This window comes from Urocitellus parryii, chromosome 1 (assembly GCF_045843805.1).
Source record: "Urocitellus parryii isolate mUroPar1 chromosome 1, mUroPar1.hap1, whole genome shotgun sequence".
Taxonomy (NCBI): Eukaryota; Metazoa; Chordata; class Mammalia; order Rodentia; family Sciuridae; genus Urocitellus; species Urocitellus parryii.
In genome coordinates this window covers 33,903,503-33,921,816 of record NC_135531.1, presented here as the reverse complement: position 1 = coordinate 33,921,816, position 18,314 = coordinate 33,903,503, and the positions used below count along the sequence as shown (strand labels likewise).

General features: G+C 30.8%; 1 protein-coding gene across 3 annotated transcripts in view; it reads right to left on the bottom strand.

Moving 5' to 3' along the window:
- The window catches only part of Cdh18 (cadherin 18), a 307,953-nt gene that overhangs the window by 31,151 nt on the left and 258,488 nt on the right, over window positions 1–18,314 (bottom strand). For all 3 annotated transcript variants that reach the window (XM_026393607.2, XM_026393608.2, XM_026393609.2), the window contains exon 8: window positions 3,221–3,342. In XM_026393607.2, coding sequence (XP_026249392.2) covers window positions 3,221–3,342 — 122 coding nt within the window. The remainder of the gene's footprint in view (window positions 1–3,220; window positions 3,343–18,314) is intronic.

The following is an 18,314-nucleotide window of genomic DNA, read 5'->3' as shown; positions in this document are numbered from 1 at the left end:
GTAAAGTCAGATTGTATTTCAGCTTTTGATACTAAAATTATGCTTATGTTGTCATAAATTATGTTTATGACATCATAGATTATTTACATATTCATTAAAAATTAGTAAAAAAAAATTTCCTCCTTTTCTGATTTCTTGAAATGTTCATAAATTGCTATAATCATTGCCCCTAATCTTTTAGAGTAATTCATCCTGAGAAGAGTATTTATGTGTGGGTATAAAGGAAAAATATTAGAAATAAATGTTCTATATATACTTATGTAAACTGTGTTGTATGAACAAAAGTCTTCGTTTATGTGGGTGAAATGCCTGAGGACGAAGTTGCTTGGCTGTGTGTCAATTGCAATGTTTTGTTTCCTAACAAACTGTCAAAATGTTTTCCAGAGAAGCAGAACCACTTTACACCTCCACCAGCAATGCATGAGTGATCTAATTTTTCTACATCTCACAGGCATTTGTTAAAGTTTAGCTCTTCTGAAAGGTGATGATCACTCATTGTGTCTTCAACTTATATTTACCTAATTACTAATGCTTTTCAACAACTTTTTACATTCCTATTGCCATATATCTTTTGTGAAATGTCTGTTCATACATTTCCCCACTTTCAAATTGTGTTATTAAATTGTAGCTGTTCAATTTTAAAAATATATTTTCATTGTCTAAATGCTAATTCTTAGACAGATACATTATTTTTAAATATTTTCTTCAACTCTGTAATGTGTCTTTTTATACTGGTAACAGGTTATTTCGTAGACTAAAATAACAACAACAACAATAATGAAGTCCAATTTACCAATGTTGTCATCTATCATACTTTTTGGTGTCAAATCTAAGATTATATTGGTCCTTAGGTCCTGGAGTTTTTCTCTAATACTTTCTTCAATTGGTATTATGTTTTATTTTATCTCTGGATGTTTTTGATTTTCTGAGGTTCTATTGGAATAAACCTGGAACGTTTGTCATTCTGGACAGCTTGCTTAGTTTGTTTGTTTGGTTTTCTGCAATGCTACTTGAGTGTTTGACTTGGTATTTTCTGTCTGTTTAGAAAACCTCCATACTGTTATCTCAGATATTGCTTCTGTCCCATCTTCTCTTTCTTACTTGACTCCGAGAATTGAATAATGGATGTTAAATGTTCATGTCCCATATATTGACTCTTATTTATATTTTCTTTGTTTTCCTTTCCATTCTTCAACAAGGATATTAAGTTTGATCTATTTTCTGTTTCATTTGTTTTCTCTTAAAATATGTCTAACTTGCTGTTATTATCAACAATTGAGATATAATTTCAATTATTGTATTTTTAAGTTTAAACTTTTAATTTCAATATTTAGCATTTTTTTCATTAATTGTATTTTTTTCCAGTACCTCAGATTGAACAGAGATATGTTCTGCCACTGAGCTATCTTTGTAGCCTTTTTTATTTTTTATATTGAAACAGGATCTCACTACATTTCTGAAACTAGCTTTGGACTTAAAATTCTCCTGCCTCAACCTCCCAAGTAATTGGAATTATGGGCATGTGCCAAAACACTGGGTATCATTAACCTTACTTTTATAATTCTCAACTCATTGAATTAAGGAAATCACAAATATCTGAGTTTCAGCCCCTCACAGGCAGCAAATTGATCAGACCCTGCAGAAGGAAGGCAACTGTTTAGCTCTAGCCAATCAAGAGATTTCTCTACCTACTTCGGTTTGACCTATAAAAGTTTGCTGTTCATGTTGCAGATCAGAGGTCTCTGAAACGCTTCTGGTTCTGGGTGCTTTCTGATGTATGTCTGTCTGTCTATCTCTTTGTGTGTCTACCTATTAATCTATCTATCTCCATCCTCTGGAAGTATTGATTACATAAGTAATGATCATTTTAACTGTTGATTGTTCTCCATGCACAAATATAAAACAACAATACATTTTTGACTATATTTTCTTCAGTTTTAAAATGATTTAAAGTAATTTTGGATGATATGCACATTCTGATTTGCCAAGACAGTAACAAAATCTGTCTCTCTCAGATGATCTTAGAACGTTTCTACTTCTATGGATTTTTCTGTGTCATATAGACTTTATGGTACCCACAACAAATGGGTTCCTCAATTCCTTTACCATAAAAGAGGATATAATCTGTCTTGCTTTTGACCAGAAAATATGCAACAATATCAATGTATCTTTAGCTTATTACATTATAATACATAAGACATTTTGCTAGCAGACTAATCTAAGAAATTCCATTTACTTGCTTAATAAAGTAAGTGGCTACATTGGGGGAGTTCATACAGCAAGAAACCCTGGGTGGCATCTTAGAACTGTGAGAAGGCTTGAACAGCTCAGAAAAACCCTGAAACTTAGGTATAAAGCTGTAAAAAAAAAAAAAAAAAAAAACCCAAAAAAAACTGAATACTGCCAATGACCACAGGAGTTTACATGGGATCCCCAAGTCTTGGATGAGAAAAAAGCCCTGCATGATATCTTAATTGCAATCCTGTGGGACCCTGTGAAGGCCAAACCAAGGCATGCATAGGTGTCTGATCTACAGAAACTGTGAGGTTATAAATATCTTTTTGTTATAACCTGTGGATTCGGCATTGTTTTTAATACAGCAGAGAAGATGTATGCAAATTCCCTTTCTAGTCTCCCCCCTATCCCTGTGTGCCACAGCTACACTAGCCTTCCTTCAGTGTCCCCACTACTTCAAATGAATGCCCCAGTAAGTCCAGCCCCATGTCCTAACTTCAAGTTTTCTTTTTTCACTGCCTACATCCTATTAGTGCATACCAACTCTTCACATTGTTCAACCTAAAACACCTTTTAATATTAACCTCATTCAATCATCCTATGTCACTCCTTTGGATCCTCTATAGTAAAGCAAGTAGCCTATCCTCCCAGTATAGTCTCTAAGCTTCATTACGACAGAGGAGTTCAATATTTCTTCCTCAATTAATTCAGAGCTATACCTAAAACACTCAATGCAATTTTATTGGCATGATGAATGGACTGTGCACAAAAAAGTTCAGTGTTCTGAATTACAGGATGCAGAGAATATTTATTTTCAATGACTCTCCAAAAATCTATTTGGTACTTAAAATAAAGCTTTATAAAATTATCTGCACTAAGTACAAAAATTACACTGGGGAATTTGGGGATTATACCTATGAATAATATGAATAAAGCTGCTTATTTTTCTTCCATTTAAATGATAGGAATGAAACAATTAACTTACCTGGCCCGGCTTAGAATTCTCACAGACAACAATATCATATTCCCTGGCAAGTTCGGGTGGATTGTCATTGACATCCAGAACTCTAATACCCACTGTGACATGGCTCAGCAAATCAGGATTGTCTGCAAAACACACAGGGATGTATTTAGTATTTCCATGCACACTTTGGCGGCTTGGTTTAAAACAAATCTCCTTAATACTGTGGCTTGTCACTAGCTCCATATGCTGTAGCAAGACTTTTGGCAAAAGACAACTTTATGAAGGCACTCTTTGCTAGAACTCATTAACTTACAGAAAAATGAAAAATGAACACCAAGTCATGACATGAATACTAAAATGATATTTTTTCAAATCAAGGAAATTACATGTTATTCAGGAACTGGAGTGGGAGAAAGTTGTCAGAACTCATTGCATGCTGTCAGAGTCTAAGGGATGAACAATTGGTTTCATCATTAATCTAAGAAAAGCACAACAGTTGTTAAAAAAAATCACAATCTTTAAAAAGTTTAAGTTCTCAATCTAAATAAACTCAGAGAAATGGAAAGTTCTTTACACAAATGATAATTTACTTTTTATAGGGGAATATACATAATGTTAAGTTACAGGAAAAAATAAAGAACACTTCAAATCAGAATTTAGCACGGTATCTACATATAACACATGTAAACTTCAAAATATTATCTCCAATACTTCTAAATATGTCTTAATCTTAGCCTTCTCATTTTTCAGTGAGCATATTAATTCTATGATCTAAGGGAAAAGATAAATGTTGGTTTTATTTTTACATGTCAAATCTAGAGATTCAGAATTAATTTTAGAAAATTCGAATATATCTCTCAATAAATTGGACTCTATTTCTTTTTTGATTACTAATATTTCTATCATCTTCTAAAAATTATACAAAATCAAAATTATAACAAAGAAGTAATACATTAAAAAGATCAGTATAAAATACATGAATTTGAGAAATTCATCAAAGCACAAATAAGGAGCTGAAAACTAACAATATCAGGAAAAAGTGACACATGAATACTTATACAGAAGATGTTAATAATAGTAAAAAAATTCCACAGAGAAATCTAAAAGAAATAGATAATATAAATAATACCTATAGAAAATAAATTTTAGAGTGAAAATTTTTCCACAGAGAAAAATGTTAACTGGATGGTTTTACCTAAAATCAAAGCAAAAACTAATGTCAGACTTGTCCACAGAGAAAAGGGAAGTATTCCACAACTTGCTATCAGTATCTTGTAAAACTTTGATACTAATACTGGGTACTTCTACTAATGAGAGATATATCAACAGATTAAAAGAACTAACAGTATGTCAACTGCACTGATGTATTAAAAACATCTATCTGGATCCATTTAGTTCTAAGAATACTTATGTAATTCAACAATAATAAAAAAGAGGGAGATAGAGAAGAAAAGTAGGAATTTTTTAATACATAAAAATTATACATTAATTTAATGGTTTGGAGTAGTAAAAAATGTGTGTACATAACCACTCAACAACAGTTACAAAAATCAAGAAATGAAATGTAATATCCATAAGTCTAAACACAAACAACGAAATAGAGCTTATATTATTCTTAATGGGGCAAAACTACAAGAATTAATTAAGAGTAGCTGAAATAATTCAAGAATAAAGCTAATAAAATATGTAAGATATCTATATGTGTAACACTTTTCTTAGTTTCTTTAAAGAAGATCTAAAAAAGTCATCCACGGTTGTAGCTCAGTGGTAGTGAGCTGACCTAGTATGTGTGAGGCACTGGGTTCCATCCTCAGCACCATATAAAAATAAATGTAAAAAATAAGGTATTGCATCCACCAACAACTAAAATTATTAAAAAATGTTATGAGATATATTATGTCTCTTGTTTAAAAGACAAAATACCATATGTTCAGACCAACTGTCCAGATGAATGTGTGCATTCAATGTAATATAGTACAAATTCAATGAGAATTGTCCATAGGAATTGATAACTGATTCTAAGATTTATACACACTAAGGCCATTTAGACTCATAGAAGAGGAGCGTGATGAAAGCTTGCTCTGTGTTCTGCCAACATTCCATATGATATTAGAACATAAGGCACTCTCACCATATCCAATGGATGGACAAACAGAAACATAATACAAAGTCCAGACACACTACAAATGGAAATGTAGGGATAAAAAATGAGGGCACTACATAAAATGGCAGAGGGAGAATAAGTTTATCAGGAGGTGGTTTCATACAACTTGTTATCATCATAGTAACAAAATAATAAAGTGTAGCTTAGTAACAAAATAATAAAGTGTAGCTTATTTTACACATGCAAAAATAAAACACATTTTGACAACTTTTTTTCTATATTGGTATCATGTTATTTTGCACAATTACTAGTAGACAACTCAGCGATTAAAGACATAGTGTTTAGGATTAGACAACTACTAGTTGTGTCTGCAGTCCAGAATCTTGTGGGGAACCTCAATTAATCAAACTTTGTAGAGATTCAACATAAGTCCTTCATGCACTGTTCAGGAAAACCATTGAAAGTTTTGCAAACAGCGTGTTAGAGCAAGTTTAACATTGTACTGGTAAAAAATTATTAACTGCGAGTTACTGAATATAGGATGATATCTAAACATGTAGCTTTCAATATGGATAATAGGGCTGAAACCCACTGTAGCTCTGTACTCACCACTCGTCTGCCTGCATGCAACTGGTATTCTTTTTGTAATCATGATATTAGTTAATTCTTATTTGTGAATTGGGAAGTTCCTTTTTGTCTTAGTCTATTATTTTCTTAGTTTATCTTATTATTCCTTTGTTTATTATTTCCTTTGTCTATTATTTACCTTGAATGTCAAATATATTTGTAAGGCTAAATTTGGATTTCTTTTCTGTTTTTAATTCAACATTTCTGTTATGGTTATTTTAGTCTTATTTTCTCACTTCATTTCTGTAAATCAGTTTTCATAATTTTTTATCTTTTATTGATTTTATTATTTTTTAAATACAATACAGCAATGGAATGCATTACAATTCTTATTACAATATAGAGCACAATTTTTCGTATCTCTGTATATAAAGTACGTGTACACCAATTTATTCCTTTATACATGTACTCTGTTTTTTTGTATTATAATTCTTAATACACACATATACCACCATTTTTCATATCTCTGTTTGTATATAAAGTATGTTGACACCAAATTCAAGTCTCATACATGTACTTTGTATAATGATGTCCATTACATTCCACCATCCTTGCTAATCCCCTACCCTCTCCCTTTCCCTCCAATCCGTCTTCCCTATCTAGAATTAATCTAATCCTCCCATGTTCTCCCTCCCTACCCCACTATGAGTCAACCTCCTTATATGAGAGAAAACATTTGGCATTTATTTTGGGGGAGGATTGGCTGACTTCATTTAGCATTATCTTCTCCAATGCCATAATAATAATAAACAAATTACCCTCAAATAAGAAAAAATATAAATATATATCCCATTTAGAGTATTCTTGAAGAGCAAATACTTTGTTAAGTCATTTATTATTTTAATGCCTTAAGTTTTTCATCTATAAACCTGGAATAAGAATGATTTGACTCACTAAGCTGGATTTTTGAAAAATAATTAAAGGGTCATGTAAATTTTACTCTACAAGCAAAGAAGAGAACACAACATACATTTTAATCCCATCTGAATATTAAAATTTAAAAAATGAAAAACTAAACAAAACATATGTTATGCGATCAATTTTATACATGCAATTTCTAGCACAAAATATTCTGTTTATTTTATTGAACCCAGGAACACTGTACCACTGAGTTGTATGCCCAGCTCTTTTTATTTATTATTATTATTATCATTATTATTTAAATTTATTTTGAGACAGGTTCTAAGTTACTGTATGTCTAGCTAATTTGCTGAGGCTGGCTTCAAACTCTCCATAGTCCTACCTAAAACTCCTGAGTCACTGGGATTACAGGTATGTGCCACCATGCCCAATTACAAATTATATTATTTATAAATAAACTATACTTTAGGTAATATCAATATAATAGGAACTCACAATAGCAGATTGGAACCTGTAGAGACAGAAATGCAGTGAAAACGGTATTGCGCTGCAAAACCTAGCATGATATTGCAAAATTTTATTAATCTTCTATAAATTAAGGAACTATCAATTTTATACAGGGAATAGTTATGAATGCCTATGTGTACTTGCCAGCATAATGGGCTATGAGAGAAGTTGGAACAACTAAATATTCCACTTTACCTGATTTAAAACTGTTGACTTTGAATACAGAAAGTGAATTTAAAGCTACTTTTTTGAAATTATTTTCTTAAAAATCATCACTTAAATGCTTAATTTACTTTCACTTCAAAGCCATTATTATTTACATATGCATCCTCTCAAAGAAATCTAAGTCAATTCACTTGTATAAGGTTTATTAAGGAATTTGGTGATTTCTAATCTAATTATTTACTTTCTAATGTGAATAAGAATAAAATAGATCAATTTTCATATGCATATAATATGCATTATTTTCTCAAAATAAGGGTTTATTTATTTTCTTTATGAAAATCTACTCAAAAAGAAAAATCTTATCTACATTGCAACAGGAATTTTCAGTGAATGAAAGTTCTAAAAATCACATTTTTATTTGACTAATTTTCTTAAATGCCCATAAGTATGAAGATGGGGTTAAAAATAATATTTTTGGTCTCTGTTTCTTAAACTTTTGTGAACATATTTCATTTTTTGTGAAAATATCTATAAACCAAAATAATCCTCCCTCTTTCGAAAAGCGATTATGAGTTAATACTGGAACATTTTGAAATGTTAGCATAAATTTTGTTTATGAAAGAATGTGTTTCCATAATTTCCTTTAAAAATAACAAGAAGTTTTGAAACCAAGAGTTCAAACAAACAAAGTCTTCATTTAATGTGTGTGTATGGAAAGAAAGATAATTTTGCTAATTTTAGTTGTAGTTTTAAAATGTTGTATATGAAAGTCATATTTAAATTCAAGACAAAATAAAAACTGAGATAAAATCATTTTTAATAAATTGCTCAGTATGGTGGCACACTCCTATAATCCTGGATACTCTGGAGCCTGAGGCCCAAGATTGCATGTTTGAGGTCATCTTCAGCAAATTAGTGAGACCCTACTCAAAATAAAAGTTAAAAAGGACTGGGGATGTATACTCTTAGTAAAGCATGTGGAGGTTCATTTTCCAGTACCAATAAATAAATACCAACAAATAAATAAATACTAAAAAGATCTTACTAGTTTGATGGTCTAATGCAGTAAGAAGTAATCTACTGATGAAACTATTACAATGCTTGGTATATACTAGTGCTGTTAATATGTCTATTTTCTCTCTTTTTTTCCTATTCTTCAAATCATATATAAATATTAATTGAGAAACCAAATGCTGTTTTCAAAATATTATATTATACTGAGTAACTGAGGTGAATATCTGATATTTAATATGTTGCTCCTCAGACATTTTTGTACGATAGTCATATATAATGCCTTTATATAACTCATTCTGTGAAATTTATATGGGAGAAAATAAAATCAAGTCAACATGTTTTAAATCAGTTATTTCATAGTAATGGAACAACACCTGTGTGTAAGCAAATGTGTGTCAATTAAATATATATATAATATATATGTATATATAGTATATAATATATATTTTAATGATGTATATTTATACTTTATATATTATAATATTATATTTTATTTGTTATATATCTAAATTTATAAATAAGTCATCCAAAATTTATTCCATGTATGCTTCTTACCCCATTTTTTGTCAGATTAAATCCTATCAATTTATTCATCACATAGTTGTCTTATGAATTCCAGAGATAAGTGAATTACTCAGAATGAATTTACAGTTTCTCAAGGAAAGTATTTTGTGGCAGCTACCTCTGAATCTCCAACAATTCTTCAGTATCACTGCCTGAGAGCAATGTGTGTTTAGTGGGTGTACCTTTAATCTTAGGTATGAGTATATCCTTTGTTCTGTAAATAAGAATCTTAAAGTCAAAACAATTCTCCCCTATTATAAATTATTTATATTGAAAATATGTAAACATTTGTTGCTGATTATGAAATAAATTTTTAAAAGAAGACTTATCTATGTACAATTGGCCCATATAATTATTATAAGAGAATCTAACAAATTAATTTCTATTTTCAGATATTTTTAATAATTCACAGTGTCAACATTTCATCTTTGTTTCTTTCTTCATAAGGTTCATGAGATTTTCCTCTTTTATCTCTTTGTAGAGTGTAAACAATTCGTCTTGAATTAACTCATGTTCTCCTTTGAACTTATAATAACATTACCTATGCTGCATGGAACTTCAATAATTCACTAGATTGAAATTTGGTAGCATTATCATTTTATTGGTAAGTAATATTAACATAATAAACATTTTTTATCCATTCAACATCAGAAAATAGTTTTGTTAATTAAATGAAACAGCTAATATGAAAAATTGTTAAGAAAAATAGCAAAACAAATATGATACATTTTTAATATTTGTTTTAAAATATCTGAATATATAGCATTGACCAATCTCCAAATTCTCAATGGAGGAAAATGTCTTATCTCTTATAATGGATCTGCTGTTGCTTGGGGGTAATGTCACCTTTCTTGTGAACATCACACATAATGAATAATCTGTGAATCGCAAATTGATTTAGTTCAATTGAAGTAAGAACTTGAAAATACTTTCAAAATAACAACATTTCTGATTTATCTGAAATTTCCATTGGTTTTTTTATTTGCTTAATTTTTCGCTTAAATTACAATGTATTTTTTGCAAATCACTCTCTCAAGTCTGAGGAAATATTTCAACCTAGTCTACACAGTTATTGATTTCCTTATGTTTATGAACCTCGATGTTTAGTGTAATGTTTAAATAAATTTCATAATAACAAGTTTAGCAATCTTGGAAACAGGACATAAGAAAAGAAAGTTTTCTGTGTTCATCAGGAAGGAGCAACCGATAATAGATCAGTCTGCTGGGACAAATTATTATAAAATTGAAAAATTATACAGAAAGCCATTACTCTTGGAGATCAGAAACCAGACAGTGGCAGGAAAAAACAAAACAAAACAGCCTTCTGAGAAAAGTAAGATATACCAAATAAGCGTCTAGAATCCCTGGAGATTCGATAATACATTTATTATATCAGTGCATCCTGGTGGTTTAACATTTTAAAACCAATGAGCATACAGATACTTCTTTGTGTGGGGTTACAACCAAGAAGTTCAGAATAAGTAAAAACATCAAAAATTGAATATGCATTTAATACACTTAACATACAGGACATGAGAGCTCAGCAACAGAGTAGTACAATACAGATAAAAGGTTGTTTAACAAGTAACTGCATGGCTGACAGGGAGCTGCTGTTGCCCAGCGGAAATAAATCATTAGCTCAGGGAAAATCAAATTCAAATTTCAATGTATAATGTTTAAAGAAGGTATCATTTTCACACCATTGCAAAGTCAAAAAACTTGAAGCTAAGCCAATGCAACCTGGGGGCCATCTGTTATTTGTAACATATGTGTAAACACATTTTTTTTGAAAGAAACCAAAATCTATTTTTTAATTTAACCAAAACACAATAAGTTAAAACTTGAAGGGATTTCCTCAATATATGCAACTCAAAAACTCTAATCAAAAATAGTTACCTCTATCATTAGTAATTAGGAAAATGCAAAGTTAAAATTATACTAAGATTTCACCTCAAACCAGTCAGAATGGCAGACATGGGAAATAAAATGATAAATTCTAAAAAGGACGTGGAGGAAAAGGAACACTTTTACTCTATTGGTAGGATTGTAAATTAGTGACACCACTACGTAAATCGATATGGATGTTTCTCAAAAGATTAGAAATGAAGTTACCATATGACCCAGTTATAGCACACCTCAGTATTTATCTTAAAGAATTAAAGTCTTCACACTATAGTGATACATGCATATCCATGGTTATAGCAACACAATTCACAGTAACCAAACTATGGAACCAAACTAGGGGTCCATAAGTAGATAAATGGAAAAAGAAAATGTTATATACATATATATCACATTTACATATATATCACATTTACATATATATCACATTTACATATATATACACATATCCATATATATATGTGTGTGTGTGTGTGTGTGTGTACACATAGACAATGACGTTTTATTCAGCCATAAAGGAAAATGTCATTTTGTCATTTGCAGGAAAATGAAACTTTAAACCATTAAATTAAGCAAATTTTGCCAAACGCAGGTTACGTGTATATGTTTTCTCTCATATGTGGAAATTAGAGAGGGAAAAGGAAAAGAAAGTTGGGGGAAGATCTCACAAAAATCAATGGGAGAACAGTAACATAGTTGAAAGTAACCAGGGAATGGGAGGAAGGGACCGAAAGGGAAGGCGTTGGGGAGTGGTGATGGCCAAATTATATTGTTTATATTATGGGAAGATACAAATATATAACAACAAATCCCATCAATAGGTACAACCATGGTGTACCAATAAAAAATGTGGGAAAAATTTTGATCACATAGAAGTAATGAGAAAAATGCAAATTTCCAAGGTCTAGGGTTGGAGGAGGAAGAGAGGAAGGTAAAACCTCAGTCAGGGGATACAAAGTGAGAAAGGAAGAACAAGTTTTGGTGTTTTATTGCATCGTAGGGTGATGATAGTTAAATTTCATGAATGTTTTAAGATTACTAGAAATGTGGATCTTGAATGAAGGAATTATAAAAATCTGAGTGGATAGCTATGCTAATTACTGAGATTTGATCATGATGTGCACATTCTGAAATATTCCACTGTACCCTCATAAACATGCACAATTTCATTCCATCAATTATAAGTAATATAACTAAATAATCCTAGGTGGGCCTTATACCTAAACTTAAAAATCAAACATGTAATCTTTATAGAGAAGCTTTTAGGAGTAAACATTAAGATGTTCAGCAAGCAAAAGTTTTATAAACAAGACAAAGAATCATTATAAAATAAAACAAATTTTTTTTAGCTCAAAGTAATTAAAATTTCTTGTTCTTAAAAAGTAAACAAATATCTGGTTCTTAAAAAAGTAAATAAATTAGAAAACTCTGTAGAAAATATAAACATATCAAAACTTTACTTTAGTATATAAAAATAACTAACTCTTAAAACTAGTTAAATAACCAACACAAAGATGTAAGAAACTTAGATAATGAACAGATATATCCACATGACAAATGAGAAGTTGAAAATATTTTCAAAATTTCTGTCATTAGTGAAATAAAACCACAATATAATTCCACGATATTCCACATGAATGAATAAAACGAAAGGGACGATAAACTCTCAAAGATAATGTAGAGCAATCAGAAATTTTGTATTTTCTAAAATATTAAAACTATATTGGAAAAAAGGTTTTTTAATGAAGTTAAACATGAAATAATGTTCTGATTAAAATGTTCAATTATGAATATATATCCAGTAAAATGAAAAATGTATCTATGCAAACACTGTGTATAAATATTCACAGCAGCTTTAAGTAATACCCCAAATTAAAAACAAACCAAATGCTCATCAAAAGGAAAATAGATGAGTACATTGTAATATCATCACACAATGGGATATTATTAATGAATAACAAATAAATTTTGTACTGTTATCATGAATATGGATGAATCTTAAAATATTGCACTGTTCAACAGCAGCTCAGAGTATGCATGTTTTATGTCTGAAATCATATATACCTTGTGTTTTTATTTATACGATGCTCCTGGAGTGGAAAATATTATTGTAAAATAAATCACAACATTATTACAGCTGATGTGTGAGGGGTATGGGCATCAATTTAAAGAGGCCCTTTTTTCCTAGTTTCTGAAAATTTGTCATACCAAGAGTGGTGTGGTTACACAATGGCTGTATATATGTAAAACTCATCAAAGTATAATAAGATCTGGATTTTTCAATGAATGAGGATATTACTCAATTACAAACAAATCACATACAAGAAGAATGGAATCTTTGTGAATTTTTGAACAAATCTTAATTGTCAATATATAGTTTATTGAGGGAATCAAGACAATAAGTTTTACACAAAATAAATAATAATTTGAGAGTGAGTTTAATGAAGTTAAAAGTGAAATTCATCAATTGTAAAACTAATATTTAATAGTCTATGTAGGCACTAGGATATTTTATTCTTATATATAAAAATTTAGAAAACCATTTCTAACCTTTCTTATGCATATTTACTTGTGTTTTCCTATAGGTAATTCTGGCCATGTACCAAGTGGTGTTTAATATTAAATTATTATTTATAGAGTTTACTTTTATTATGCCATTATGTACCAGGTAGTGGATTAAGATACATAATTGGAGTCTCATTATAAACTTTGTTACAAATGAGACAATCTGTTGAAAATGTGTTCAAGTTTCAATTGCTTATATAGAACTAAAAACAAGCTTAGATGGTTTTACCCAACCCCACAATCAGTAATCTTAAATATTAAGCATCACAGCACTACTGAGATAATTTGAAGACTTTTTTAACAATATAATGGCAGTTAATACAAGTAAATTGATACCCTTGTTGAAGCTACAAGGGTATCAAAATGGAAGAGTACCTATATTTAAAAAATGAAATCATTTAAAAACTACAAAAACTTAAAAATTTCTAAAATGTATTCTGATAAAAATGCTAGAATTTATTTTCTATAACCACTAAATTCATGCAATTTCAAGTTACATTATAAACTAAGCCATTTAGGAGTCTTTTCATATAATTTTGCAGCAGAATATAACATTTTAAGTGTGATTTTTCTGATATGAAATATATTAGGAGAGTTTGTTAATACACTATAATGTTGAGGTCAATCATATAGCATAGTTCCATATTTATTTAAAACAGAGGCTAACAAATCTTTTTTTGGAAAATATTCTAGAATACATCCAAGAATATATTATGTGTTTTGGTTATGTGTACCCAGGGTTACTTATTACCAAAGAAAAGAATTGGAAATAATTTTCAAAATGATTATGTACAACAACAAAATATTCTAATGCTTATACAGACCACTAGATGATAATTTTACAATTGAAGAGTATAAACATCAAACATTATTTCACATATGCACAGGGAGCTTTTGGAATATATATTATATCAGCAATATTCAAAATACTAATCATTAAATGCCAAAAATTTCCCAAAGCTTTTGAAGTTGTACACATCAACTAATGTAAATTCATTATTGCATCATATTGAAAATGAATAAACATGGTGTTTGTTTCAGTTTAAATAAATATACTTGTTCTAATTTTTTTAGAATATGGTACTTATAATAGCATATTATAATAAGAAAGCTCTGAAAATAAATATTAATATATTAAGTAAATGTCAAAAAAAAAAGAATATAGTAGATATAGTAATTACCTTACCAAACTCCTTCTCACTGTGTAGAACCACAGAAGTTTTGAATGGAGTTGACTACAAGTGGAAATTAAAATACAGGCCTTAATGATACCAAACAGATAAGGATAACTGCATAACAATAGTCAATTCAACACATTCCAGTTAAGTATACAGATTTTTAAGGACAGAGAATAAAGTTCCAAAATGACCTAATAACAATGACATTTTTAATTGCTATCTGTAGTGGCAATTTCCACAGGACTTGAATGAGGATGCATGCATCCTGATTTTAAGATGGCACTTGTATTGTTACTAAGTTACCAGTTAGCACAGTGCTTGTTACTGGTCACCATAAGACAGTAATACTAAGGTAAAAGATCACACAAAAAGCAAGGCAAAAATGGGAAGATCACAGAGAAATGAAACAGAGATCTGATCAAAGCAAATCCAAAGCCAACTATGAATTTTATAGATAAATGAGTCAATGAAACATTGTTTATCCAAGAGCAAATTGAATAATATTTTTCTCTGTGTTATTATTACTTACAACAAAGAAATTTTGGCAGGTACCTACAAGATGGCTCCAAAGTTTACATCCAGGAATTCATGTACTTGTATATTCACTTGCTACCTGTAATAGAATTGGCTCATTTTTAAAAAATAAAATATTGCAGAAGTAACAATGTGCAATTTCTGAGCCTTGGTCATACAGAAGATGGCTGTCTCCATATTAGTCATCCTGGGATAACTCTTACTGATTCACCAGCTACCTTGATGTCAGTGTACTCCAGCGGTCCTATGGAGAAGTCTATGAGGTGAAGAACTGAATTTCTCTGCAATGTTGACAGGGATGATGTAGACTTGTAGAAGCTGTATCCTCAAGGCTGAATCACCTTGAAGTGACTGAAGCCCAACCAAAACATTTATGGCAACACCATGGGTTACCCTGAATCTGGATCACCACTTATCCCTTGCCCTTATGACTGACCCACAGAAACTGTGAACCATATTTGTGGATTGTTATTTTGAGTCACTATATTTGAAGTACATTTTTCTATGCAGATGTATAAGGAACACATTGATGCATATACATGTATACGAAATTTTCAGACCAGTATTTTATTACCTTGATCATTGATATGAGCAATATAAGTTTCTTTGGGTTGTATTCCATTTGTACTATGAAAAAAGCATCAATTAGCATCAAAATATTTTCATAAAAACTGAGGAAAAAATAGAGTTGATAAACAAGGAATATATAAATGCTGTTTTCTAGTCCTTGGACTTAGTTTTGTACATGGGATGTATAAGAGAAAATGCAACCGTGAGTTGAGGCAACCATTCATATTACTATGCACACATGAAATCACTGCCGCTGTTTAGAATATGATTACTAGTGACAGAAAGATCTTTCTGATTCAAGAAAAGAATGAAAAATTAGCCTCTCCCTAACTATAGCTTCTTTAGAAGTACTTCTGTCCTGCAAACAATAAATGATAGCTGCATTTTGATAAATCAATCAGGTGGTAAAAGTTCTCACATTTAGTACACACACAAAAAAAAAAAAGAAAAAAGAAGTTGTTTTAGGTAAAATGGAAATGTATAATTTAGTGGTCATTGAGTTATATAGAGAGTGAAAAATTTGTTAGACAGTTACTTAGGTGGAGGGATGAGGAGTAGAGAATACCCATGTACTTAACAACATTTAATTAACCACGTTCTATGGGCCAAAAAATTTACTAAGCATTTGGAAATGATATGATGAAGAAAAATAAGACTCCAGGCCTAAATTTGAGATTGTTATAATGAAATAAAGATTAAAAAATATAAAATCAATTGTAATAAGAACTTGCTATAAGTAATGCATGCAGAAAGTCAGACTGTAGAAGGGGACAGCTGGGAGACTGGCTTAAGAAATTGAGAAAAAATTCAAAGATGTTGTGACATTTGAAATAGTTCCTAAAGGTAAACTATGATAAAGGAAGACAAAATAAAACGAAGACATTGAGAAATGCAAGGATTATGACTTGCTGCAAAAACATGTCCTTGTGGGGTTCTATGAATACAACAATGATACACATTTGTACAGAGGATTAACTTAGAGCAGAGAATTCTGCGTTGTGTTATCAAAGTTATACTTGTCCTGCTTTGAGTTTATTTCTTAGCTAATTGGAATGCATTTGTAGGAGGAGGGGGAGTCCATGGGATTAGTAGTAAATACAGCTGCAGTATAAATCAAATATTCGTTGAACACAGGTTTATTAACCTAGCTTCACATTAGAATCACATATGCAATGGCCTTAAACTCTGACATGCAAGAGAATCACAGGAAAGCTTGATAATACTGGTACTGCGAAGCCACAGCCATAGAGATTCTGATTCATCAGGCCTGGATGGAACCTGAGGATTCGCCTTACTGAGTTGCCAAAGACCACACTTGGAGAACCACTGATTTGTAATTTAAAATTCTGAGACCCTTCTCTAAGATGACTGAATTTCTGTATGCTGACATGGGCAGAGTGGATTGTATGCCACTCAAAATCTTTAAAAGTTATAGTAAGCAGTCTAAGTTAAAATCCAAAAATTGCAAAAAATAATTTAAAAACTAGAGCAATGACAAAATAGATGTTTTTGCAATGGATAATATTATATGTCCACTTATCAGATCATGAGGTTTTCAGATATTTGGTCACACATTATTCTGGGAATTTCTGCAAGAGAGTACATGGATGAGATTGACATTGAAGTTGGTAAACTGATTAAAGCTGATTGCTTTCCTGAGTGCTGGTGGGCCTCATCCAAATAGGTGAGGCTTTAAAAAGCAGAAATTCTTACTCCCACATAAAAGATAAATTTCCTGACTAATGCCATTCAAGCTGAACCCTCAACTCCTGGTGCTACAAAGGCATGCCAGCTGTTAGCTTGAGACTGGGGATGTTGAAAACTGCAGGTTTTGCAATTGCTAACTTCCATATTAATGTGAGAAAAGACTTTGTAATAAATCTATGCTTCCTCTTTCTCTTTGTGTCTTTCTCTCTCTCTCTTAATGCATATGCATACATTCATACACACAAGCAGTCCCAATTTTTTGTGCACACATTTGTATATATACACCCAAATTCATATGCTAAAACTGCATGCTGTAAATACATAGATACATCTGGAAACAGAAAAATATGCATACACACGATTACGCATCCTTCACCTCCAGTCAGAATCCATGCACTATCCTATCTATGAAATCTTTGCAGATCTTCCTAGAGAGATTAACATACCAGTTTTATGTTTCTGTAGCCATAAAGTGCTGTCAAAGCCATAATGCAATGCTCTGCTTACTTTGTCTTCTGCATAAGAATCTTATAGTCTTCAGAGGCAAAAATTATCTCTCTCCACATATTAAAACATACAATAAAGGTATATCAAATTTATATTATACTGGCAAAAAAATAAAGTGATAAATGGAACAGAATAGAGAACTCAGATCTCTGAATATATGTGAATATAATATTGTGAAGAATCATGAGGAAACTTTCTGGGTGATGGCTCTCTTACATATCCTAATAGGATTTGGAATTGCAGTCATAGGTATATATAGGACTTTGAATGTTATGTTTAAGATTTGTACATGCATAATATAAAAAGTTTA